This window comes from Brachypodium distachyon, chromosome 4 (assembly GCF_000005505.3).
Source record: "Brachypodium distachyon strain Bd21 chromosome 4, Brachypodium_distachyon_v3.0, whole genome shotgun sequence".
In the NCBI taxonomy this organism is placed as follows: Eukaryota; Viridiplantae; Streptophyta; class Magnoliopsida; order Poales; family Poaceae; genus Brachypodium; species Brachypodium distachyon.
Window position 1 is genome coordinate 14,251,372 of NC_016134.3, and position 24,826 is coordinate 14,276,197.

The 24,826-nt window shown below is 44.7% G+C and overlaps 2 protein-coding genes across 7 annotated transcripts; both read right to left on the reverse strand.

Moving 5' to 3' along the window:
* Positions 1–5,207: 5,207 nt before the first annotated feature.
* Positions 5,208–7,583, reverse strand: LOC106866774. The gene is made up of 2 exons (XM_014902577.2): positions 6,129–7,583; positions 5,208–6,033 (listed from the first exon to the last, which is right to left on the reverse strand). Exons 1-2 carry the CDS (start codon positions 6,984–6,986, stop codon positions 6,007–6,009), a joined length of 885 nt encoding a protein of 294 aa, XP_014758063.1. The 5' UTR covers positions 6,987–7,583; the 3' UTR covers positions 5,208–6,006.
* Positions 7,584–13,628: 6,045 nt separating this feature from the next.
* LOC100828217 lies at positions 13,629–24,374 on the reverse strand. 6 transcript variants are annotated; one of them, XM_024463330.1, is made up of 12 exons: positions 22,998–24,374; positions 22,408–22,628; positions 20,841–21,038; positions 20,670–20,760; positions 19,943–20,180; positions 19,609–19,814; positions 18,989–19,064; positions 17,533–17,580; positions 16,996–17,135; positions 14,284–16,684; positions 13,939–14,068; positions 13,629–13,825 (listed from the first exon to the last, which is right to left on the reverse strand). In XM_024463330.1, the coding sequence occupies exons 1-6, from the start codon at positions 24,293–24,295 to the stop codon at positions 19,752–19,754; spliced, it is 2,109 nt and encodes a 702-aa protein (XP_024319098.1). In that variant the 5' UTR covers positions 24,296–24,374; the 3' UTR covers positions 13,629–13,825; positions 13,939–14,068; positions 14,284–16,684; positions 16,996–17,135; positions 17,533–17,580; positions 18,989–19,064; positions 19,609–19,751. The 6 variants fall into 6 exon arrangements, with proteins under 6 accessions (XP_024319098.1, XP_024319095.1, XP_014758462.1 ...); XM_024463327.1 differs by having other exon boundaries at positions 13,939–16,684; XM_014902976.2 differs by having other exon boundaries at positions 13,641–14,068; positions 16,554–16,684.
* Positions 24,375–24,826: the final 452 nt, after the last annotated feature.

Below are 24,826 nucleotides of genomic sequence, written 5' to 3' on the forward strand. Positions count from 1 at the left end.
TTCACTTAGTGGTCGTCAATTCACCTCCCATGCATCTCCTTCCTGGGCATTGGCAACTAACAAATGGGGTCCGTCCGAATCACACTGATCTCATGTTCTTCTATCGCTGTCTTCGCAAGATAAATTACCTGAAACATGCCATCGCATATCTTTCCTACTTATAAAGTTTTCACTTAGTGGTCGTCAATTCACCTCCCATGCATCTCCTTCCTGGGCATTGGCAACTAACAAATGGGGTCCGTCCGAATCACACTGATCTCATGTTCTTCTATCGCTTAAAACTCCAATCTCCTCCAGTATCTTCTTCCTTCTGCCGGCCTCCTCTCCCAATCAACCCGCAGCTGCTGCATCCATTCTCTAATCCTCAATTCCCCATCAACCGAACTATTAAAGCAGGATAAATAGTCACTACACGATGGACCAAACCTAAGGGCACCTTTTCTGCCAGCAAAAATCACTAAAGAGGGCAGAATAACTGCCGGCAAAGAGTTTTTGCCGGCAGTCTTGCCTGCCCCCTATAACGCTGCGGGCAAAAGTCTTTGCCGGCAGTTTTATTTTTGCCAGCAGCTCAAGTGCCCTGCTACCTGTATTTTGCCGGCAGTCAAGTTTTTTGCCCGGTAGACAGATTAACCTGCCGGCAAATAGTTTTCCCGGCAGGTAGGTTTAATCCCGGCGGTTTGGTCTATTCCCGGCAGCTAACCTGCCGTAAAAAAAATACCTTTCCCGGCAGTTAGTTATTTGGCGGCAGATAATCTGCTGGCTCTTCCTGCATTCCCCGGCAGATAAACTGCCCTTGATTTTCATCCCACAATTAGAAAAAAAGTAATAAGCTGCATAATCCCACAGTTACACTTCATTTTCAGCCGTAAGTTCCAAATTTCCATTTAAAAGTAAGCCATGATATGTCAGGTACAACACATAGTTCACAACACTTCATGAACAACAAGAGCATTTCTGGAAACTTCATACAACAATGAACAGGAGCACAAATATGCTTCTAAAACAGAAACTTCAGGGGAAACTTCATATACAAGTTAACACCAATGCTATCCATCAAGCATTAACACGGAAATGCAAATCAGTAGTTCTAGATGGCACCAACTCGGACTGCAAAAGCGACTTGTGCAACGTGTCAACCTGGAAGAAAGAAAGAATGGAAGAGTTGTACAGTAAATAATCCATTTGCATAATTTCAGTTTTCAAGTTCTTAAAAATAAGTCACATTTGTTCTGCTAGAGCAGCCATCAACTGACAAGGCATAGATATAACAAGAAATCAGACTCCAAGTGTAGCAGTTTTCTGTAATACCTATTGGGATTTAATTCAGCATGCTTGTTGCCTTGAAGTTGTCCTTGATCATCCCCCTCCACCTGCATTTACAAAATTAAATAGTGAGAATCTTGAGATAATGTGGGGGAATTATTGTACTCCTCGTAGCAAAGTGTTCATAGCAAACAAAAACATACAGGAAAAGTTAAAAGGGATATAAGAGCAAGAGCACCCTCAGCTCCCTACATGGCTTTGCAAGGTGCAGCTTCCAGAATATCATCAAACCATCAAAGCGATACGCCACTATCGATCAAAAATAGAGACCACAAGGCAGAGGACACTATCAACTGACTAAGACACAAATGACATAGATAAAATAATTTCATCGCACAACCTGATTTTTGCATTTCTAGCAAACATATTTTTGATTAATGATAAAAAAACTTCCATCACCAATATGAGGTTCAACTGCGAATTCCAGAAAATTATCATGTTGGTAAGTCAGTCATACAAGAATATCAAGGACGATTTGAAATGAAGGTCAAAAGTTTTCCAGTTAACAAAGAAGTTACGTGAGCAGCAATGTTATACCGCCGCAGCAACAGTGGAGGAACCCGAGGGGGAGAACCTTCAGAACTCCATTTCTCATTAAAAAACAAAACCACAGTACTACAACTCAGTTCAATTTTCATAGTTATTAGATGATCTGGGAGGGGAGAACCTCAAGAACTCCATTTCTCATTAAAAATACAAAACTAAAGTACTAGAACTCAGTAATAATCTACTAATAGTTTCTTCTTTGTTGTGCTATACACTACACATGATATGATTGGTTTTACCAAGGAAAATTTGTCAACACTACACTACTTAAGCACTTAGTTAATTCAGTGCCATGCTTCATACCTCTTGTGCTGCTGATGGCCATTGATGTTGTCTCCTAGCTATTCTTAGTTCGATGCCCTACTGAAAATAGAGCAAACTGATTACCTCTGATGTGCTACCTATAAAAACATGCCAAATTATTCTCTTAATTCAATGACACGCAGCAGCAGCAATAACAACAACGAAATTAGCTTCTTATTTCTATTTTGAATATGCACTCTGGTTGTTCTTTCTAGAACAATGAAATTTTATTGACCATATATATCCATCCTTGTTTACATATAGGGAAGAAATCAAAAAATTGGTGGCCGCTTATCTCTTCTTAACAAATTTCATTGGTCAAATAGCAAGTCAGACCTACATAAGAAGTTTGTAGCAATGAACAAGCCCAGTACACTGGTGCACTGGCCTATCGCACTAGTAATCACCAACTCCCAAAAATTGGAATATCATGTACAATGAAAACAAAAAAAGTACCTCTTCTTAGGCTGCACTCTTGCTGAAAGTTGTCATCGAGAAGAATCAGGTTCTGGTTGTGGAGCAGAGGCAAGCAGAGTGTCATGGCTTCCTGTCCGGCCTCCTCACCGGGCACAGCCTGCATAGCCAACAGAGCCAGCACAACACATCACAGCCAGCTAACTTTCCGCCTTGCTGCCTGCCTCAATGGCCACGTCAGAGAACGGGGGAGGTCTCCGTCGCCGCCTTAACTTCCTGCTCACCGACCGGATCTAGGATTTGGGGGCGTGGGAGAGGTAGTGCGCGAGGGAGGTAGGAGGGAGATTGCGGGTTGGGGATACAGGAGGGGAACCAGGGCAGCCGTGCTCGCCGTAGATCCGGCTGGTGCGGTGGTGCTAGGGCGGAGGTTGCAGTGCAGCAGTGTGGTGGAGCGGCGCAGCGCAGTGGCGGGCGAGGAGGAGGATAGAGAGCACGGACCGGAGACGGTAGCACAGACGTGAGGAGGTTGGAGTCCGCACGGCGGCTGGAGTGCGCGAGTGACGGGGAGGATTGGGGGTGGCGGCGCAGCGCTTGTGTGCGGGATTATCTGGGACTGGGAGTGACTCTAGGGTTTCTTTTGTGCACCGGAGCTTATGGATTTTCTTTTCTCCCTGCAAGACTTATGGACAGGCGAGCCAGCCTCCCCCTCCTCCCCAGTTACTTGTGCGGTTGTGCCGACAGTTAAGCTGCCGGTGCCAATTTCTCCCGGCAGTTATGCTGCCCCTGTAACTTTGCATCTTTACCGGCAATGGATTGCCAAGGATTCTTAATCTTTGCCGGCAGATAATATGCCCTTTAATATTTGTGCCGGCAGTTTACCTTTCCCGGCAGTTCGACTGCCTCCTTAAATGGATTTTTGCCGGCAGTTAATTGCCCTCATGTTTGGTCCATCGTGTAGTGAGTAGTGACAAAAATCAAACAACACTGAATGTTATGGTTCTGTCACAATGTAAGATGTTCCGTAGCAGCGCACGAGCACCTTGCTAGTATAAGAAAAAGACTCCACCGAAGTACTTATTATGTGATCTGTACAACTTCTTTCGGCAATAAGATCAAATGAGCACATGAGTAATTAATTGTATTATTTATTTATTTTAAACAGTGGTTATGTGTTAATTGGAAGAGTTTGGTTTACAATCGCGCATAATCTGGCTCAACGCACAGGAGGGCACAGAATCATGCAATCATGCATAACACCACTACGGTCTGAGTGGTAGCGGTGTTATGCATACGGTTTCCTACACAGGAGCAATGGAGACACTCCTAGGACATGCAACTTCGGAGCAGCCACCCTAGAAGATGCCGTTTCCTACAACATTCTCATCATAAACGGTCAGATGATGACAAAGATAGATCATCAATGATGATGACATTTCTGTAAAAAGTGATGAAAGCATAATAGTTCACCAATGAAACTTCAATAAGACCGCTCTACATATGGCAAGAAATAAAAGCAAAATAAATATCCCATCACAACTGAAGATGGGATATGGTAGAGCAGGAGGGAGATGGAGAGCTGCTTGCCACGTCGCGCCGTGAAGGCCTCCAGGCCAGCCATCGAGGCGTAGTCGCAGCAGCCATCCGCACTGTCCCCTCAGTCTCCTCACTTCCTTGACCTCTTCCTTGACCGCTTGGAGGAGGAGCACAACCAAAGAAACAAATATTAGTAGAATGAAATAAAGCACAAACAAATACACCATGCGCTAAGAGACGACGCACTGGGAGAAGGCCTAAGTCCTGTACTACTCCATGGTCTACCGAAAAAGCAAACCGTTAACGAATGAGTAACGCAAGACACGTGCAGTTGCTAATTTCAAAAGCGTGCTTCTTTCATTTCCAAAAACCTGAGAATGGTAAGATAAAATTAGGTAACACCAGACTGTGCAAGTTGCTCATTTCAAAAGCTTGCTTCATTCATTTCCAAAAAAAGTTAGAATGGTAAGATAAAATTAGGTAACGCCAGACATGTGCAAGTTGCTCATTTCGAAAGAATGAGAATGGTAACATAAAAATAGAGAAAAACATGATGACTTCATATGTAGTAGCAATACTGTTATATACAAATAACAAAAACTTACAAATAAGTGTGGAGTACTATAATATGCGGCATTCCTCAGAAAGCCAATTTTCCATGTAGTGTTCCCAGACAATTGGCTGGTGTTCCTGCAAAAACAAAACAAATTGCATGTTCTAGGATCACATCACATGCTCTAAGCTCTGCATCCCAATATATGACTAGCCCTTCATTTTTGTTGTATAAGGAGCACTTACAATCTTACTTTCGCACTCTAATTAGGTAGTTTTGATTGAACAGCGAACTATAGTCCACACGGTGAAACGAAATTAGAAAATTAGTAAAAAAAGGTATATCCAAACCAGACAAGGAGGTAGCATCTGAGGAATGCTAGACTAAATTCCACAACAAGAAAAATATAGATTAAAGATCTTACGAGGAACAGTTTGCTTGGGAGCAAATTATCAGATGTAATAAAAGCAAGCCATATAAAATATAAAAGAGAGCCACCATCGAATTTGTATAAGACTTATATTATATCGCCTTATATTATTAAGAATCTAAAAAAACACCAGCTCATCAAATACAACGGGCAGGCAGACAAAAATAAATAGCAGAAAACACGAAAAGTATGGCAGATACAATCTGTCAAACTAAGCTGGTTAGATGATCAAGCTTGCCAGCTTGGAGCATAGACTACATCCAGAACGCTTGCACATCAAATTTAAAAAGATAGCTGGGCGCCTTGTAGAAACGAGCAGGCCGGTGAGGCATGGTCTTGAGCTCCCCGTCCTCACCATAGATGACAGTGAACGTGGTCAGGCGGATTGCATAGATCATATTGCCCCCTCCCTTATATGTGAGGCGCTCCATGAGGCAGTACTTGCTGCCCTCACCCATGTAAACGAGCTTTGCATCCACATGTCTCCAGTATGGGTGTTGCATAAAAAGCTTCTTCGTGCATACTTTCCACTTCGGCGGCGGCCCGTTAGCCATGACGGGGCATACACAAAGGTACAACACATAAGTATCCTTTGTTTGAAGAGAGGGGAGGTGAAGCCCAACCCATGCGCCCAGCACATTTTCATAGTGGGCAAGGCCTTTGAATGGCAGCACCCAATCACCAAGGCGCTTCCACCGACCACTACCTCCCGAGCCGTAGGAAAATGTACCCGAGCTCTCAAACCCAGAAGCGGACAATAAGATGGTGCCCGTGCAAGGGTGCACGCCATACGCAGTGATGCTCTTGGGATCAAACAGAAACTTAGGAGGGCTGACAGTCCAACTCCAAGAGAACTGCGAGCCGTCAGACAAGGGTTGCCAAGGCCAGTGCCTCTCATTATCATTCAGATCTGCAGCAAGACAGTGTAAGCCTGCACAGAAAAATAAACCGTTTGAGCCGTTGTTCGTGTCCGTACATTATTCAAGCACATATAGTCTGTTCCCGACGGCAATGGCTGCTTCATACCCGAATGGTAGCTTGCTCGGCAAAATACTGGACACAGAAAACACAGATGTCTTTCTGTCGAAGATGACAGTAGCACCGTCGAAGCCCTCTTCTATCATTGACATTCCTTTGGTGCAGGGACATACGGAGATGACGTGGCTGCCAAAGGGCGGCAAACTGTGCAACCTTTCCCATTGTTGGAGGCCCTAGGTGGATGACGGGTGGCTCGTGGAAGTTCAGCGGGTCTTCAGAGCTGCAGCTGACGTCCAGGTCATTGTCTATGTCAAGCTTGTGGATGGTGAATCCGTTCTGGTGGTCATCAAGCACCAGGTACAGATGTGGCTTCGTGGTGGTCTGCCGTTGCTGCTGGTTTGCTGTGCTAAACAGGCGAGCCTGACGAAAGACCTGGATGGAATAATCTGGCTGGCTCGCGCGGAGCGTAGATCCGACGACCTTTCCATGCTGTCTGCCGCCGCCACCATCCTGCTGACTCCGACAGAGATCGAGACGAGGTGCCCAAGAACTGAAGGAGGTGCCGGGGATTGGAAGGTGCAGACGCCTGCCATCAAGACGCCATCCGAGTAATGCGAGACGCCGGCTGCTCCCAAACCCGCCGCCGACATCGCCACTTTTGCTTGCCGCCAGATATTTGGAGGAAGAGAGGACGGGCCCTAGAGCAACTCCAGCAGAAGCCCCATTTATACGCGGAGAAAACGGGCTCCAGCAGTTTCCCCATCGCCCTCCCCAAATTGAGCCGTGCTCCTCCAAATCATGCTCAGGCCTCAGGATTCCCCCATCCAGCAACTGCCACGCCCGGAGCTTCCCTCCCGCCATCTCCTTCCCTATGTCGCCACTTTGTCGCCGCCCTCTTCTCCCCATCTTCCTCTTCGCAGCCGCCCGGACCGAACTGCCACGCCGACGCGGCTCCAAGTTCAGCCGCTCGAGGATCCTACCGCCGCCGGATCTTGGACGGGCCGCGGCCTGAAGCTCCGCCGCCCGCTGACGGATCTTACACGGGGCGCCGTCGAAGCTCCGCGGCCGGGGGATCTGTGGGGTGGCGGCACTGGAGATGGGCTGTCCTCTTCGGCCATGGAGAGAGAGCGAGCCGGCGAGGTAGAGAAGAGGGAGGTTGAGGAGAGATAGTGTCACGGGAACGGAGACGAGGAAGCAGCGGCGTCGGCAATGCGATGGGGTCAGAGCCTCAGAGGTTGGCGGCGGAGGAGGAGATGAACCGGGAGTCCGGGAGAGCCGTGCGTCGGTGCGTGTGCGGTGCTCAGAGACAGAGGAAACACAGAAGACGCCAAAAAAGAGGATTCGGGAAGCAAAGAAGAAAAGAGAGAGAGCGTTTTGAGCCAACTCCAGCGATGAAAAAACATGGCACCCACTAAAATTTGGTGCTCGTTTGTTTTATAGTTAAAAATTTGGTTGCCGATGAACTTCTAACCATCTTTCTCAAAGATTTTGCCAAATCTAAGGCCAAGTGTGGGCTTAAAAATTATTGGCCAAATAATTGGAAAGCTCTCTCCTCTGCTAATGTTTTTTTTTTTTCACAGACTAGCACTTGTTGTTGATGTTCTGTTGTTGCTGTGCCACTGTTCTTGCCTGTCCAAAATTAATTTTGTACTTAGTAGGTTTCTTCAAAATGTATTATATACGATCATCAGTACCGTATTTGTACGTCATATGTGACAGCAATTCGGCCCTTGAGTAATCCACGAGGCAAAAGCACGGGCTTACCAAATCTCACTGTCTTACGAAGTTCCCCATCCCCATGTTCAAATACCAAATCTTTCACTCCCTCCCGTGATTCTCTCTCTCTCTTAAGGGTGAAAGCGGATCAGATTCGGATGGATAATGCTCATACCATATCCTATTCCATATTTTTCCTATTGGATTCGAAACCGGTGCGGATACGGATTCGAACACCGAAATAGATATGGTATGGTAGCAAAACGATGCCGGATCGCAAATGGATAATGATGAACGGATAGTGCATGCATAATAGTAACAAATAAGTTCATAGTCATCATTTATGTTGGGCCTAGACCCCAAATCGTGGATAAGATGGCAAGAAAACACACCAGAAGTAGGTTGGGATATATGTTGATATGGGCTTTCTTGAATGAGCTTCTTGGACTAGTGGGTTGCATGTAACATGTTGGTAAAAACAGATAATATCCGACTTATTAGGGTCGGATTATTCGATTGTATTTTGATAATCTGATATACCATATCCTATACCGTATAAGGCCGGATAATAATTTCTCTTCCCATATCCTGTTAAATCGAATTCGGAAACGGATTCGGACCGTAATTATCCTAACCACTTTCACCCATACTCTCTCCCCCTCTCCCTCCCTCTACCTCTCTCTCTCTCCAACCCTTCCTCCCATTCATTCATCGCCAACCACATCCGCCGGCCCGTCCTGCCACTCCGGCTCTTCTTTTCCACGTCCTCTATAGCAACTACATTTTCTATTTCTATTTCAATAGATGTAGCATATGCAACTTTTCTCAAAATATCTATATATTTGGATTTCCAAATTGTAATAATTATTGCATGTTAAACATTTTTTTTTCTAGACAAATAATTTTGATAATGTCATCCTATTGTGTGAGGCAAGGTGGCAATGATGAAATATTTAGATGAACGTGTTAAGAGACCAAACATCAATTTGTTACCCCGGTTTATTTGGTTTTAAGAAAACTGCATGTATAGATGTTTATATACGGAGTAGGAAACGATAATATTCGCACACAAGTCAAAACGGTCCATTTAAATTGCATCATGTATGCCGCAACACATGTCATACTATTCCCTCGGATTCAAAACAAGTGTCTCAGTTTTCAACTACGCCTAGTATAAGACTAATTCAAAATTGTGACACTTTGAATCGGAGGTAGTAGCTTTTTGGAAGCCTAGATGGATTTTCAATTGATTATTTCTTTGTTTTCTGTAGTTGAGAATTTCGGGAATACCCTTGGTCGTACTTGAATGTCCAGTCAAGTTGGAATTTTGAAAATTCAAGAGACAAATTGAACGTTCCAAAGTTTTCAGGGGACTTGGGGAGCAGAGGGGAATCTCGAGGAGTGGGAACAGTCGAGAAACCGGTGACGTAACTCTGAACAAGAAGCAGCGCCTCGCCAAAGGTGGAGCTCTTCCATAAACCAACCCCAGTGGACCAAGGACACTGACACCTGGGTTCACAGGAAACTATATCAACGACAACGCTGTGGAACACGCCATACGCGCTTCTAGGCTGCTTTCGGCCGGCGTCCAGTCCACCACCCTCTGATTTGAGCCTCGATCTGGGTGCACCCGGTGCACATGAACCGCACCCCCTGACGACGAAGAGCAAAGCAGAGCCCGCAAAACCCTCTCCCCTCTCTCCGGCGCTCGCTCACGGCACACCGCCATGCCGCTCGGCCGCCTCCTAGCACCGTCTCCGCCCGCGGCTTCCGCTTCCGCCGCACCCTCTCCACGGCCGCGGGCGCAGCCACGGATTCGCGCCGGGAGCGCTGCTGGACGTGGTACCTGCTGTCGAAGACGGCGGCGGCCGCCGGGCCAGCGCCAGGCCCGGCGGTGGCATTCGCCAGCCCTCCGAGCATCTCCCGGCTCTGCGTTCCCCAGCACCTCGCCAAGCACAGCTGCGGCCTCCCGCTGCCGGACCCCGACGACGACGTGGTGCGGTTGCTCGCCGTCCAGGCCTGCTGCGCCAGCCAGAACGGCCTCCTCCTCTTCAACGTCCAGGACATCCGCGCCGCGGCTCCCATCCTCGCTAGGCAGGGCGCCGAGCAGGGCGGCAACCACGTCCGGCGGTTCACCGGCCTCGCCGACCCCGGCCAGCTCCCCGGCATGACGCACTACGTCTTCAACCCTTGCAACCGCGATTTCGTCCTGCCTCCCGGAAATCGAGGGCCCGAAGAAGATCCTGGCCGGTTTCAAGCTGGGGCTCCTCACGCAGGCCGATGCCGCCGGGGGGTTCGGCCCACCGGACAGGTACGCCGTGGCCGAGATGGAGGCTCACCTGGGCCTGATGCTCCGGTTTCTCTCGGAAACAGGGGAGTGGGAGATTGTGCAGGGCTCGCCATGCCAGCTCCCGGCTGGGCGGCGGTTGCTGCCGAACCAGGAGGCGGTGGCCTGGAGTGGCAGGTTGTGGTGGGTGGACCTGGCCTTCGGCGCCGTCTGCGCCGAACCGTTCAGCGACCGGCCGGAGCCCCATTTCGTCCAGCTGCCGAGCGGAAGCGTGCTGCCGGCGGACATGGGCGAGAAAGCGTTCCGCGAAGCACTCCGCCGAGGGACCCACCTGCCTGACGCCGAGGGCAACGTGTGGTGGCAGCGGGAGCCGCCAATGTACCGGCGCGTTGGGGTGAGCGGGGGGGATGGCTGCGGTACGTCGAGGTGTCCCAGGTGGAGCCGTTCGTGCTCAGCTCCTTCAAGCTCGACACTGACTGTGGCGGCTGGACGCTGGAGCACCGCGTGGCACTCAGCAGGCTGTGGGCGGATGGAGGCCACCCATGGCTCCCCTTGCAAGGGGGGACGACGCCGCTGATCAGTGCTCTCGACATGGCTGAGTCCAATGTGGTGTACATCAGTGTCGGCAAGCACATCGTTGGCGTGGACATGCACAAGGGGGAGGTTACTGGGGATTGTCCGGCTGGAGGCGGCCACCCCGTTTTACGTTGTATCATTACACCGTGGCTTGCAACAACACGGATCCCAGGTATTTAGTACTCACTTGCTCGTTTATTTGCCTGCTACTATTGTACCTTGATCAGATGAACTTATTTTCAGGCAAGAAGGATGTCATGAAAAAGGATACATTGGCAGATGTTCTGGTTCGTTCGGACAGATGCGGAGAAATGAAGGTACCAACCGATGCTTCTTTGTTGACCCATTCTTACTATTTATCATACAATCACATATTTAGTACATATATCTCTTACAGTCTTACTCAACCCATGCGTTTATGTTATTGGATATAACATGTTGGCGTATTTTGCAAATATCCACTATATATTGCTCAGTATATCGGCATCCTGCTAGCCTGTCATTGCTGAGTTCTAGTTGGTGATTTAGTAGATATATGGAACTCAAAATAGTTACAAAATTACTGTTCTGTATTGATGCTAGGCACCATGTTTGGTTTAACAAAATATCCATTCCACAGTGGTGATGATGCTGGCTAAATTTACTGATTGTTGTTTCTTTTATCATGTACCGTATTACTACATCTTAACTGGCAGGCATGATTAAGTACATAACTATAAATTAGTCAAGACGTTATGTAATCTATACGAGACTGATATATGCTTAGCATTGTCATCGTTATGACTATTGTAATTCTTTTTCCTGAAATATTGTGAACTGTCAAACCTTGAAATTCAAGCTTGTTACTTCTTAAGTCCTGACAACTGACCATGGTGTAAATTTCTGCTTCAGTCAAGACATGGATAGAAAATTAACATGTTGCCCTTATGCCAAATGTTTACTCAATTATTCAAATTGTTTTGTCTTTTTCTATACCACTCATTGTTTTTTCTGAAGCTATCTGGTTCTCTTTGTAAGTTTACTAAAACTAGAAGGGCTGCCTGTGCAATCTGCGCAGCTAGACTTCTTGGTCTGTATGTACCATTCTTCAGATCAGTTTTTATATTCTTATGTTATCTGATGAATATAGTTTGTGTGGAATTTCTTTTGAATTTATCTTCTCTGTCTCCAGGAGGATTTTGATTTAAGCCACATTTTATTGTGTCATTTCACTTTGTTGCTCTAGAATGCATATAAAGTTTAGTTACATAATAGCCATTGCAACCAAAAATACTCTAGAGAGATTAGTTTGAGGTGTACCGTGCAAACAATTCCTTCAGGCACGATACTTACTCTTGATAATCTCCACATAAATTTGTGTCTGAGTAGTTCTTTGGTAAGCACCTACTTCGTTTGTTGAGAATGCACAATTGGATAGGCAACAACTCTGATAAATTGCGTGATGCCAGTGCCCTTAAAGATAGATTTCCTGACTTTTATGATATTTCGATGAGCATTCTGTTCGGCCTCGTAGTTTAGCTAATTCTGGGTGGGGCTTATCTTTTAAGAGATGGTTGAATGAACGTGTACAATCGGAGTTACATTTCATGCGTAACAAGTTATTTACTGTTGACTTTTATGATATTTCGATAATGTTTTGAGCTCAGATTTTGACAAGGGAATCTTTACTGTTAGTTTTTTGTTTAAAATTTTAACTCGTCACCTCCTGAAAAAACCTTTGGAAAGATAGGATTCAAAGTAAGATTGCGAAATAAAAGATCATTAAGATAAAAAAAAATTGACGGAAGATAAATTGGATTGGCAGTCATGCTCTTTGCTGTTTTGCCTGTTTCTGTAACAACCAAGAATCCGTTGAACATCTTTTTTACCATGAAGTGGTGTCCAAATACGTCCACGGTGTCATTGGTGCTATGGAAAACCATTTATTCATCTGGTAGGCTAAACATTTTTCCACGCTTATGGAAAAGCTATCTATGCGTGTGTGCCTGCAGCTTCCTAGTTGAACCTATTTTATTTACATATTAATTCATTCGATCTCATTCTTAAGTTATCTGCTTATTCTTAAATATTGGGCAGGAATGCACAAGAATGGCACCCCTGAGGGCAACAAGATGCTGACAACAGTGGTACCATGCTGTTTCAGGCTACTGGTGATGGACAGATAGAGTGGTCTGCTATCTTGATACAACGATGTTGCTCTCTTGGGTGAACTGTAATAGGATAGCTGGCCCATCATATTTTGGGGTGCTTAAGTAGTGGTCTTGCTGTTTTCTTAGCGTGTGATCGCCTTGAGGTGACGAGAAAATTAGTCCTTTTCAGGCTTAGCTACCCAACTGTTCAATTTCCTGCGCAAACTCTGAACCCTGAAACCGAACCTTGTCTGTTCAGTTATGCAAAGAGTATGTAGGATCTTAGACTTATGACTCGACTTTAGCCCCATATCTTCTGCTGGCCATTTGGCCCATTTCCCACATGCATGGTTTCTATCAAATGTTGTACAGACTACGCATCGGGCATCCTTGCATCAACCTCCTCAGCACTGCCGAACTGATTTGCATTCGGAAGAAAAAAATAATGTGCCCCCCATCTACAACTAGCCGGTTATACGTGATCCAAACATTTCAAGATTTACACCTTAATTTCCTCCTGACATTCATCTTCAGTTCCAAGAATTCGCAAGTTGTGAAGCATGCTTGTCTTGGAGACTTGTACTTAAATTTGGGGCTCCAGATTTCATTGCTGGGCATGTCATTGTTCGGCACTTGGCAGCCGGGCTAGATTTCCAACTATACATATGTTTTCTTCTTCCTTTTTGGTTTTTTCGTTTCAAATTTAGACAAATTTGAAGGTTTGAAAGGTCCTACAGTTTTGGCCGGAAAATGGGCCGCAAGGAACAGCAGAGAGCCAACGGGTAATGGCGTTTAAAGATCAGAATCATGTTCCACTCCACTAAGCATTAACCACCATCATCCAGTGTAACCTAGTCACCAAGGCACGGGTCCATTGATACCTGCGATTCTTTTAGTTTAATACAACCAAGCATGCCGATTGTTTCCCTCTTCTTTTAGAGTTCAGCACAGAGAACCACCAGACGCTGTACATCAGTACATGACATGGCTAGGTAATGCATAATCCTCATAATAGAATCACAGATGAACATAGCATCCTGCGATGGTCATTACACGAAGATTTAATTGAGTAAATCTAGCTACTGAGTGATGCTTCAGCTTGAACAGGAAGACTGAAACTGCAATACTTTCATCAGCGGACTATAATTACCAAAGTGGAGAACTTCTCAAGTTAATCCCAAAATATGACCAAACTCTTGAAGCACCCAGACTTCTACAAGAGTTCAGCGAATCACTATAATCAACTCCCAAAACCATCAGACCGAGCACTTGTACGAAACCTGGAAAATAAATTATAAATTTTGTTAGCTTTACGAAACCTGAGAAATAAAATTACAAATTTTTGGACGTTTTAATATACATCTGAACTGAATGTGATGAATTTCACCCAAAAAGAAGTGATATGGAAAAAGATAAAACAAGTTGGGTAGACTACAAACACTATAATGGTAGCAATTAATTTGCATGCATATGGGGAACATGTTTAATTTCTAACCATGTCTTGATTGAAGCAGAGAATTACACCGTGGTCACTTGCTAAGAAATAGCAAGCTTGAACTCAGGCTTGACAGGTCTAAATTTCAGCAAATAGAAATATCATAGTCAGCATATATCAGGCTCTCATAAATTACCTGACGGCGACGCCTTACCTGAGTTCTGCATTTAAACATGCATGCTAGCTAGTTAAGAAACACTCATACACCTGGATCAAAGGTCCAATCTAAGATGAACACCAATCAGTAATTTTCAGCAGTACCATCGATGCTAGTTGTTGCTATAAGAATGCAGTGAAGTAGATATTTTGTCTAACTAGCTAAGTGCCCGTGCGTTGCAACGGAGACACATTTGGAGCTCTCGAAATAAACTCTTCAGCATTCTAACTAATCCAGCCTGTTTAAGCACAACATGCAAATAAATGGAACATGTGAGTTACTGGTACATAGTAATACAGTAAAGCAGATATTAAGCATAGCGAGCCATTTGACAGGGAATATTTTCCATTAGAATTATTGTTCCAAAAGAAACATTGGATGTATCAGAGGGAAGCGATAGCCTATTTGGGCACCAAGAATCATGTAAAAAGTAACATAAGGTTGAGATTCAGTGTTCAATTTAAATTTCTGTGGTCAATCCAGTTACACTCACACATTACGCAAATTCAAGCCAGAGAAGATGTTAGCAATACAATGACAAAGAGGTTTTCTGATCTGTTAAACTAATCATTTTTCTGAACACCAATCAACAGAATATACAGCAATGCAAAAATGTATAATCCCTGTTAATGAAAAGACACTTACAAAACAGTTGCACCTTCTTTCAGGATTTAACTCTTGGAATCTTGGAACAATCCCCCCCCCCCCCCCCCCTGCAGTCAGCCTTTATAAGACATTCAGGCTCACATATAGGTATTCACATTGACCTGTAGCTATGACAATCAATTCCAATTCAACAGTACCAACCCATTTAACAGCGGGCACAGATTTTAATGCATAAGCAAATGATTGGCCTTCATAGTCAGAACCCCATTGCCAAATACTCCCTCCTTCCCATTTTAACTGTCGTTTTAGTTAAATCACAGATACCAAGGACAGTTAATTGCACAGCAAAAAACGTTTATAATTAATCAATCCTGCATACAATCAATAACTGCGGCTCGGTTTGCTAGGCTCTCTTTCCTCGCGCCCTCCAATCAACTCTGCATGCATGCGCGCTGTGCATGCGGAAACAATTAAAAGCAGGCAAATCATCTCGTGGAAGCTAATGCGACATTTAATTTGGGAACATGTAAAATCTAATACTCCCTCCGTCCAACAAAAGATGTCTCAAGTTTGTCAAAATTTGGATGTATATCTAGACATGACTTAATGTATAGATGCATTCAAATTTAGTCAAAGTCAAGTCATGTCTAGATATGCATCCAAATTTAGTCAAAGTTGAGACATCCTTTGTTGGACGGAGGAAGTACGACGGTTTTTCTGGGATGGAGGGAGTAACTAAGGTTGCACTGACATCCTACGTGAAAATACAGATGACCGAATCAAACATGCAGCCTGGTATTGATACAAAGTGAATACACTTCATACAAAGGATATGATATTAGATCGGATAGTCCACAGTGAGTGGACGAAAAGGGATGAGTAAACTGTGTGTTTATAGTAGTAGAGATGTAATGACAATTAATATGGATCGGAGGGAGTATTACATTAACATTGCAAACGTATTACATTAATTTACTTCAGATTACACGTGAGAATCTGCATAGCTGTTACCTCCAATATTGTTCCAAATATAACCTAACATCTCTATCTACAAGAATGCTACATGACTACATCTGTTAGGCTCAGTTAGGCAATGCACAGCTGTTTTGACCACCGGTGGAAATATTCCACCTGCATCGATTTAACTTTGATTATGACCATATTGGATATTTCAATTAGCAAAACATAAGAGATCTCAACGAGGGAAAAGTATAATTCTGAAGAAAGCAGCAATAGTTCAATAAAAGCATCACACTGCTGACAACATGCAGGTTCAGGGAATAGAAAGGTTCTCATAGTACAATAGAAAATAGAGATGAATCACCAACACCATAAGCATAATATTTTCTCTATTTCTATAACTTCAGATAATCTCCATCATAACCTTTTTGTAGAATTATGATGGGACACCGAAAGTTTTATTTAGCGGTTACTCTCCAACAATGTTATATCTCAGGTCCCACAAGTAGTTTTTTGCATTCTAGGCCAAGAATTAAAAGGAGGATACCTGAACATTTTTCTTTCCAAAATGTGATATATCCGACCTGGTTCATAGAGCTTCCTTGGATCGTCTAAAAATTAACATCTTCAGGTATGTATGTCTCCTTCAAACATCTCAAACACGGGAGGCATGGCAGACTGCCCAAGAAGAGAAGATGAACCAATTTTAAAATTGCATGTACCAACAAAGCTGGAGGGAAATAATCACATTGCATTCAACATACACGGTATCATAAGATGATTGGTATAGTATATATAAACAGGAAGTTGACAAATCAGATCGAAGTAGCAAACTCCCCAGCTATGTTCGTGTTCTTGCTTCCAATTTACTAATACATTTGTTGTGTCCATGAGATAATGTTTCCTCCCTGAATTATTTTACAACAAACAACCCATAGTAGTTGCTAGCTGCAAAGCAGATGTATAATTAAATGAAAACCACAGCATACCTTTGATTAGTTCTTAGCAGGAATTACCAGACATGGATTTCTTTGCAGACTCTTCTTTGTAATCTGATTGGCTTCGTCTCTAAGTAAGGCATTTTGATTCTTTAAGAAATCATCACTCAAGCAAGCTCTTCACATTCAACCTGCAAGGATGGAAAGCCATTACTGGACCAACACCAGGATCTAGATGGTAAAGTTATGCCCCCTACTTCAACTTTGGCTGACAAAAGCCTGGGTGTTTCCCAGAAGTTGTTTTCCATCTCATATTATGCTACATCACAGAGCATGAAAAATTGGCACCGCACCTACTCTGCCTCAGCTTGAACTGAAACGTCTGAGCAGCTAATACTAAACTTCCCAATCTACAACCACACCCGTCCTAACTACTTGGACATACAAAATCAAACAAAATCAATTAGTTTCTACATATGCCAATGCAATTTGAGCTGTGTGCATCTTCGAGGCCAGGAGAGGTGTTCTTTTCCATTATCTAAAAACGCCAATGCAACTAACCAGGCAAGCATATCTGAAATTTTTTACCTCTTCAGACAGGGTGTTTATTCGTCTTGCCTCCCCAATCTGGAGCCTCTGCAAAAACCATGACAAAATTATATTTTTGGGAAGAACAACACAGAAAGAACAGAAAACGAAACAAACTGGAATTAGGGGATTCCTTTTCGGGAATTTGGGAAGAACAGCACGCAACGGACAGATTTATGGGAAGAATAGCAGTGGAGGTGCGGTGGTCGCACTGGATCTAGTACAGAAGGAAAACCTTGAAGTCGGAGGAGGAGCAGAGCACATCGGCCACTATGGCCAGATGACGCAACAAATCCCTTTTCAGTCGACTTGCATGTGGGACGCAGGCCGCAGCCAGGACCTGCTCGGCTGCTCGCCCGACCCGTTTGCCGCACCCACTGAATTCCGGCGCTGGGGCAGCGCGCGCAGAGGAAGGGGATCTTGGCCGGCAGAGGCTACCTTGGAGGGCGGCGTGGGAGATTTGGCCGTGCGGGTTGGCTTTGAGTTTGGAACCCTGGCTGAGATTGGATATCGGAACCACCACGAGATGGGGATTGGGGGAGACCAGAGGCGGCATGGGAGGAGGACTCGCTAGCTACCCCTTTGCTTTGTGATCCCGTTTGTCAGTGAGAAGAAAAGGTGGATTGACGACCACCAACCGAGAACCTTATATGTAGGAAAGACAAATGACATCATCTTGCATCAACACTGAAATGTAATTCTATCCATTTTGATTCCCATACTATTTGATCCACTAAAACACCAACTAGAAGTCTATAATTCGAGCAATGACAACCTAGTAGGATTCACCAAGTGTGGGGAAATGTTCTGGACAACTACGATTTCAACATCCTTCAGCTGGTCAAGCCCGCCGACTACAACAGCACTCGCTTGGTGGATTCACGCCTCTAAGGACAAGAACAAAAGAAGAGATTTTAATGATGTGGCCATTTACATCATGTGGAACATTAGGAACGAGTGCAACCGGCATATCTTTCAGGCTGTGGCCACCCCAGCTTTCGTTGTCGCTTCCCTAGCCCGTGACGCTATTGACGCTCATAGACTTGCTTTTTGTCCGGTGACCGCGTTGTGAGGTGTTTCTTGCCCTGTCAGCCAACTGTGCTTGGTCCGAGGCAGTTGGTTTTCTCGTTTTCTTTGGCCTTCTTTGCCTTGTTTTGACCTCGGTCTATTGTACATATACTTGGTTTCTCTCTTCTAGTATTGCACGGCAAAGCTCCTGCCTTTCTCGGCAAAAAAAAAACTAGTAGGATACCGATAATGTTGCACTAGATAGTAGCAATTGGCACAATACACGAAACATTTTTTGGCCATGTCATAAACAGCATGGGTTGATTAAAAGATAGATGTGAGAACAATAAAAACATCCTAAACATGTCAACATATGAGACCCAGTAAGAATGTGATGTGTCAATAAATAAGCACTATTCCAGAGATACATTGGTTGGTAATTATGTACCTTCATTTCTCCTGGCGTCTGTCTGAATGAACCAGACCATCTGCCAATGTATTCTGTCATGTGACGCCCTTCTTTCCTGAAAAAGTGAAAAGTTCCTTTGATCAAGGTACATGAATCAGAACATCAGCAACTGTAATAATGCATTAAAATTTAACAATTTGTAACTGTACACTGATAGGTGCACTGCATAAAATAGGTGAGCTATGATATGATGGTCTAATTATTTTCTAAACAAATGATGGTATGTTCGGTTATGGTGGAACTTGTGGGGTGACGGTTTGGTTTCGTCTTAATAAAGATGGAGCCAAGGGGTGAAACCTTGTTCATCTTAAAAAGTTTGTAATACATATACAAAGAGAGATCAGATCGAGACGTACAGTTACATGCCAGCACTTAGGGTCGATTCTTTACCACTACCTTTGTTTCCAAATATAAGATGTTCTACTTTTGTTTAAGTCAAATTTCGCTAAATTTTAACTAAGTTTATAGAAAAATGTACTAATATCTACAACATCAAACTTAGAGTTGTAGATGTTGTATTTTTTTTGACATATCTGCATACACTTTAAAAGAGCTGACCACCATGAAAACAACTCATGGGTTGAAATCCACACAATTACCATATACTTGGAGGGAGTTCAGCAGAACCAGCCTAATATAACTAGTTATATATGCAGATGAACACATGAGCATTCCAGACAAGTCGAAGATGCATGCAGCTCCTTGCACAGCTTTACAAAACTTCCACTCGCCGGTGAGGCAATCAGGCAACTCTCTCTTCTGTGGCAGAGCTTGGGGTTGACATTGCTGGCTCCAGTTCTTCAAGCTGAAACGAAGCAATTCAGAGATGTCAGTGTTCCGTGTATGCAAGGGGAAATCGCATTGTTCTTTCATGGAGCACTTGATTCACGAGGAAGACCGATTTTCCAATATGAACAAGATCTAGTCTGTTACCTTCATCTGGAGAACAGCCAATGTGTCAGTTTGGAACTCCATCTCATCTTCGGTAGCAAGTACTCCAGAGCGCCCTTCAATAGCAGATGCATTATCGCCTTCATCGGCCAACAAAGCTTTCATGGCATTTTCCAACCTCTGCTTACGTGACTTGCATAGCGAAATGGCCTTTGCACAATATGGGATAGCATCTGCAAGCCTCGACGCTGACTCGAAGAGCAAACATATTCGGTAGTTTCTACTACTGAATTAAGGAAATCAACAAAGCCAATATCCACAAGATAAAAGCATCTAAACTAATATTTTCCTTTGGTGACCACACTTCTTCTGCATATCTACAGAATATGTGCATTTGCACAAGTGAAGGTACACGTGCATGATTTCGGTCCCAGATTAACTGATATCATACATCTATAATAAAAATGAAAATGACACCTTCAGCCACCTAAACCCTTGTTCATTTGAACCCATACCTGCCTTGATCCAGGGAGAATGGAAGGGGTTGTAGTTCATTTCCCCCTCAATCCCTTCCAATCCCCACCAATCCAGAGGTTTGCTGCCTAAATGTTTAGCTTAACCAACCAAAATGTACTGGTAGAACCAAAGACATATACTCTCACAATGATGCACAACAGCACATGGATTCCAAATATGCTGCTCTATACTATTTAACTCTTTATACTACTGTATGACAGACAATTGGTAGTCATTACCACAAGGAGGATACAGTTTGACAATTCCACGGTGGTCAGGCTCAACCACATGCTCCAAGATGGCTAGAGCTTTGAAGAAGTAACCGAGCGAGCTTTCAATGTCCCCTGCAAATTAAATGTTGGGACATGAGTACAAAAACCATTGACCAGTTAAATGCAGGAGTCACTAAGACAACGAGAGCCACCTCTTTCCTTGGAGACCTCAGCCAGAGCAAAAAGAATTTTATATTTCTCTATAGTGTTGTCATTTGGGCTCTTCTCAACTATCACTCTTGCAAATTCCAACATTTTCCAGGCCAGATCCAAATCAGAATCACCCACGTTCTCATCATCCTTGCCATCACCAATCTCATACTCCTGATCTTTCTCATTTGTGTTCAGCCCTAATCACTGACTATATTAGATTTACTATAGTAGGTAAAAAAACACATTGAAAAAGATGACCCACTATACACAGTGGGACTTTTCATAAAAAGGAAAACACCAAACAACAACAGAAAGCAATGAGATGCATACAAAAGCGCAAGTGATACGGATTTTTTTTTAGCGAAAACAGTTACTGATCCAACTTGATCATTAGAAATTTATAACATGATCATTATAATGCACTGATCCGTTTAAAGGCAAATAGTTAAAATTCTGATGAAAATGTAAATCAACAATCAATTGTACACATTATTGCGTAGCCTATGTCCAAGAGGAAGAACTTCTATATAGAAAAAGCTAGGTCATGCAACTACACTGTTTAGCGAGCTTATTGCGGAAAAGAAGGCCTTCATAAATCTTGGGTTTGCCCCAAGATCAATGCCAAACGGCTAGGACAATCTAAACCTACTTGGACTAGTACTACATTGGACCAATCTGAGGAATCAAACTAACCACACGTAAAGCACTTACCTAATTAAACTAAGTATAACCTAATCCGTATTTACTGCAAGTGCGAATAAACCTAGCTAGACTCAAACTCAGCTATATTAACATGTTCACAACTCAGACTCAAGATTAATTCCTAACAATAGAATGGGAAGAATGGACGTCTCATATTTATTTCGGGGTACTGTAAAATAGCTCACATATATTTGTTCTGGCATTTCTATTCAAAGTGAACTACTCCCTCCGTTCCAAAATATAACGTGCCCACGCATTTCGATGTCTAACTTTGACCATCAATTACATTACACCAACAGAATGTGAATTTCATGTTATAAAAATATAACAATAGATTCATATTTGAAAGAAGTTTCCAATGGTATAACTTTTATAATACATAGTTCACATTTTGTTGGTCTAATTGATGGTCAAAGCAAAACCTCGAAATGTGTGCACGCGTTATATTATGGAACAGAGGTAGTAAGAGAGAGAAAAGAAAATGCACAAATCTAGAATGCAAGTAGCTGACATATGTCACAAGACACGACAATATGGTCAACCCACCATAAACAAGCTTTTTATGAGAAATAAAAGCAATTTTCTTGTTCCAGCAACATCATCTACTATCACTAAGCATAAAATGTAATTGGGCCTTAGGAATAATTAGCTAAACACGATTGACCAAATGGTCCCCTATAGTGACTGATATTGAGAATCCAAGACATAAGTCTAAACACAAAACAGTTCAATGTCCAAGCGAGACAAATACTCCCCAGGAAGAGCACAATGTCATCAAGCACACATATACACAGGATAAAATGCCTTTCAGTGCATATATTACTGTTCAGGAAATGAATAATGCTGTATGTTTTTCCAAATCACCTTTCCCTGAAGTTGGAGCTATCTTCAACGTTGCTACAGGAGGTCTTTGAGTTCTGGTATCGTCTTTGCTCCCTGAATTCTTCATTGATTCCTCATTTTGTGCACTCATGGGAACATTAGATAATGGAACAGCTGCCTTCCGAGCTTTGTGTAGCAAAGCCCATCCATATTTGTAATACATGCTAGCACACTCCGGAGCAAGTTGTCCGTAATGTGCAGTCCTAGGGGACAACAAACATAAATTTGCCGGTGCATCAATGTTAAGATTATAACATAAGGCTATGAGATAATGAAAATTATATAATCTAAGATAGAGCAGCACAGCAACAATTATTCCATCAAAACCTTTGATAGCACAAGGTACCAACTATGTTCTGATGACACCGTTTTGTAACAATTCCTAGAGCTTACTCCGATTAAAGTAAGAACTGGGGTTCACGACTCAGCATTTCACCTAAGGACACATGAAAGTACCAAAATCTAGAAAAGGACTGAACTATTGGAAATTTTCAACCACAATCAGCCTGTATAGTGTATACACATTTCAGCAATCCGGTGATATGGGATGCATTGGAGTAGAAAGAGCTAACCTGATCTCAAGGGCATGATTGAAGCAGTCGGCAGCATCAACGAAGTTCCCCTCTGTGATGGCCTTGTATCCCGTGTATACCAGATCCCGCGCTTGCTCTCGTGTTTTATCCTCCTTCCCTTTTCCCTCACTAGCGTTCGACAGTGGCAAGCCATGGTCCTTGCTTCCGGGTGTCCCGATTGTACAACATGGAGAATAGAAGCCAACAATTGGAATCAATGAGCTGAACTCACGGTCCTCGTGCACCTTCCTCACCCCCTGTGACTGGAACTCGATTGTGAAGAGTCCAGCAACCGTGCCCACGAAAACTGTGTTTGCTCCATCGGCAAAGCCCATCACCTTTGGTGATGTTTCTGAAGACTCGGTTACCAGGTCACCAATCGGAAGCAATTTGGCCAGGTCGATCACCCTGCTCTGTACCCATGGCACATCAGCACCGTCTTCCGGTTCCCTTGACCACAGGATGAGACGTGAATCCCTGGCAATGGCAGCTCCAAGACCACCCTTCTCCGACAGCATAAGGACAATTCTGTCATAGTCAGACACGTCCTCAGGCTCATAGTCCAACGGTGACTCGAACAAATCCAGGCTGTGCCTGGCCAAGTCGTACTCGATGATAAAATTACTTTCGGACACGAAGTATAGCTGAGAATTCCCTAGGAGCACGCCGGGCTGGTGGAAGTCAAAGAATGTGCCGCTCAAGATGGTCGACTCACCCCAGGTGCCAGTCTCCGACGAGTACAAGCACGCAAAAGTGTCCTCCAGCGTGTCGTCGAAGGAGACGAAGACCACGCGGAAGGGTCCCCCGTGGCAGCAGCTGTGGTCGCACCCGTCCGCCGCGCAGAGCACGGCCCCGTTGCAGGAATAGCTTCTCAGCGCCGCGGGCGCCGGTACCAGCTGATGGTGCCCCGTGAATGGCTCCCACACGAGGAGCACCCGGGCGTCCGCCGCCAGATCGTCCTCGTCAGCCACGGAGATGAAGAGGGCGCGGCCGTGGCGGAAGTCGAGGGCGTGCCAGGAGCCGCTGTCCGGGACGGGGAGGGGGAACGGCGAGGCGGTGGTGGATACGAAGCGGGGATCGCCGGAGTTGTGGAGGAACCCCAGCAACGGGGGAGCCCCGTGGCGCTCGTGGAGGCGGCGGCGGAAGCCGCGGCTGGAGGCGGCGCGGTTCCAGGGCTTGCAGACGTAGGAGGCCCGGAGGAGGCGCGACGGGTCGTCGGGCGGGAGGAGGAGGAAGATCTCCTCGAGGAGCTCTTCCGGGAGCGCCGGCGGCGGATCGAAACGGCGTCGCGCCGCCATTCTGCTCGCCGTCGCCTTGTCTAGGGTTTTTTCTTTTAGAAGCGTCGCCTTGTCTAGTTACTGACCACGGGCAATGTAGCATCCTTGAACCTGGTGACCGGGCCCCGGTCCCAGCCCAGGAGGAAAATAAAACGAGTCGAAGACCCCAGCACGCCAGCAGGCCCCAGGCCAACAGCTCGCAATCGGGTCGGCCGGAGCTCGGCCCAGTCTTGTTTCGGGTCTCACCGGTGGCCAAAAAGCCCGACGTGCCTTGTTGCCTTGTTGGGCTGTTTAGAAAAAGGAAACTGGGCTCGAGAAAGTGCAGCCCACGCACAGCTACCGTAAAAGACCTCATGTTTTCGGCTACATGAGTACGGCGTCATGTTATTCTACTTCCTCTAAAAAAAAAAGAGTACGGCGTCATGCTGACTCTATTTTGGCCACTTATTTTCTTGTTAGTTGGGTCTCAAAAGTTCAAAACATATAATCGATAAATGCTACGCAGTTCGTCTGTCGTGTGTAGGTCATCTCTAGTGGAGTAGTGCCCACAAA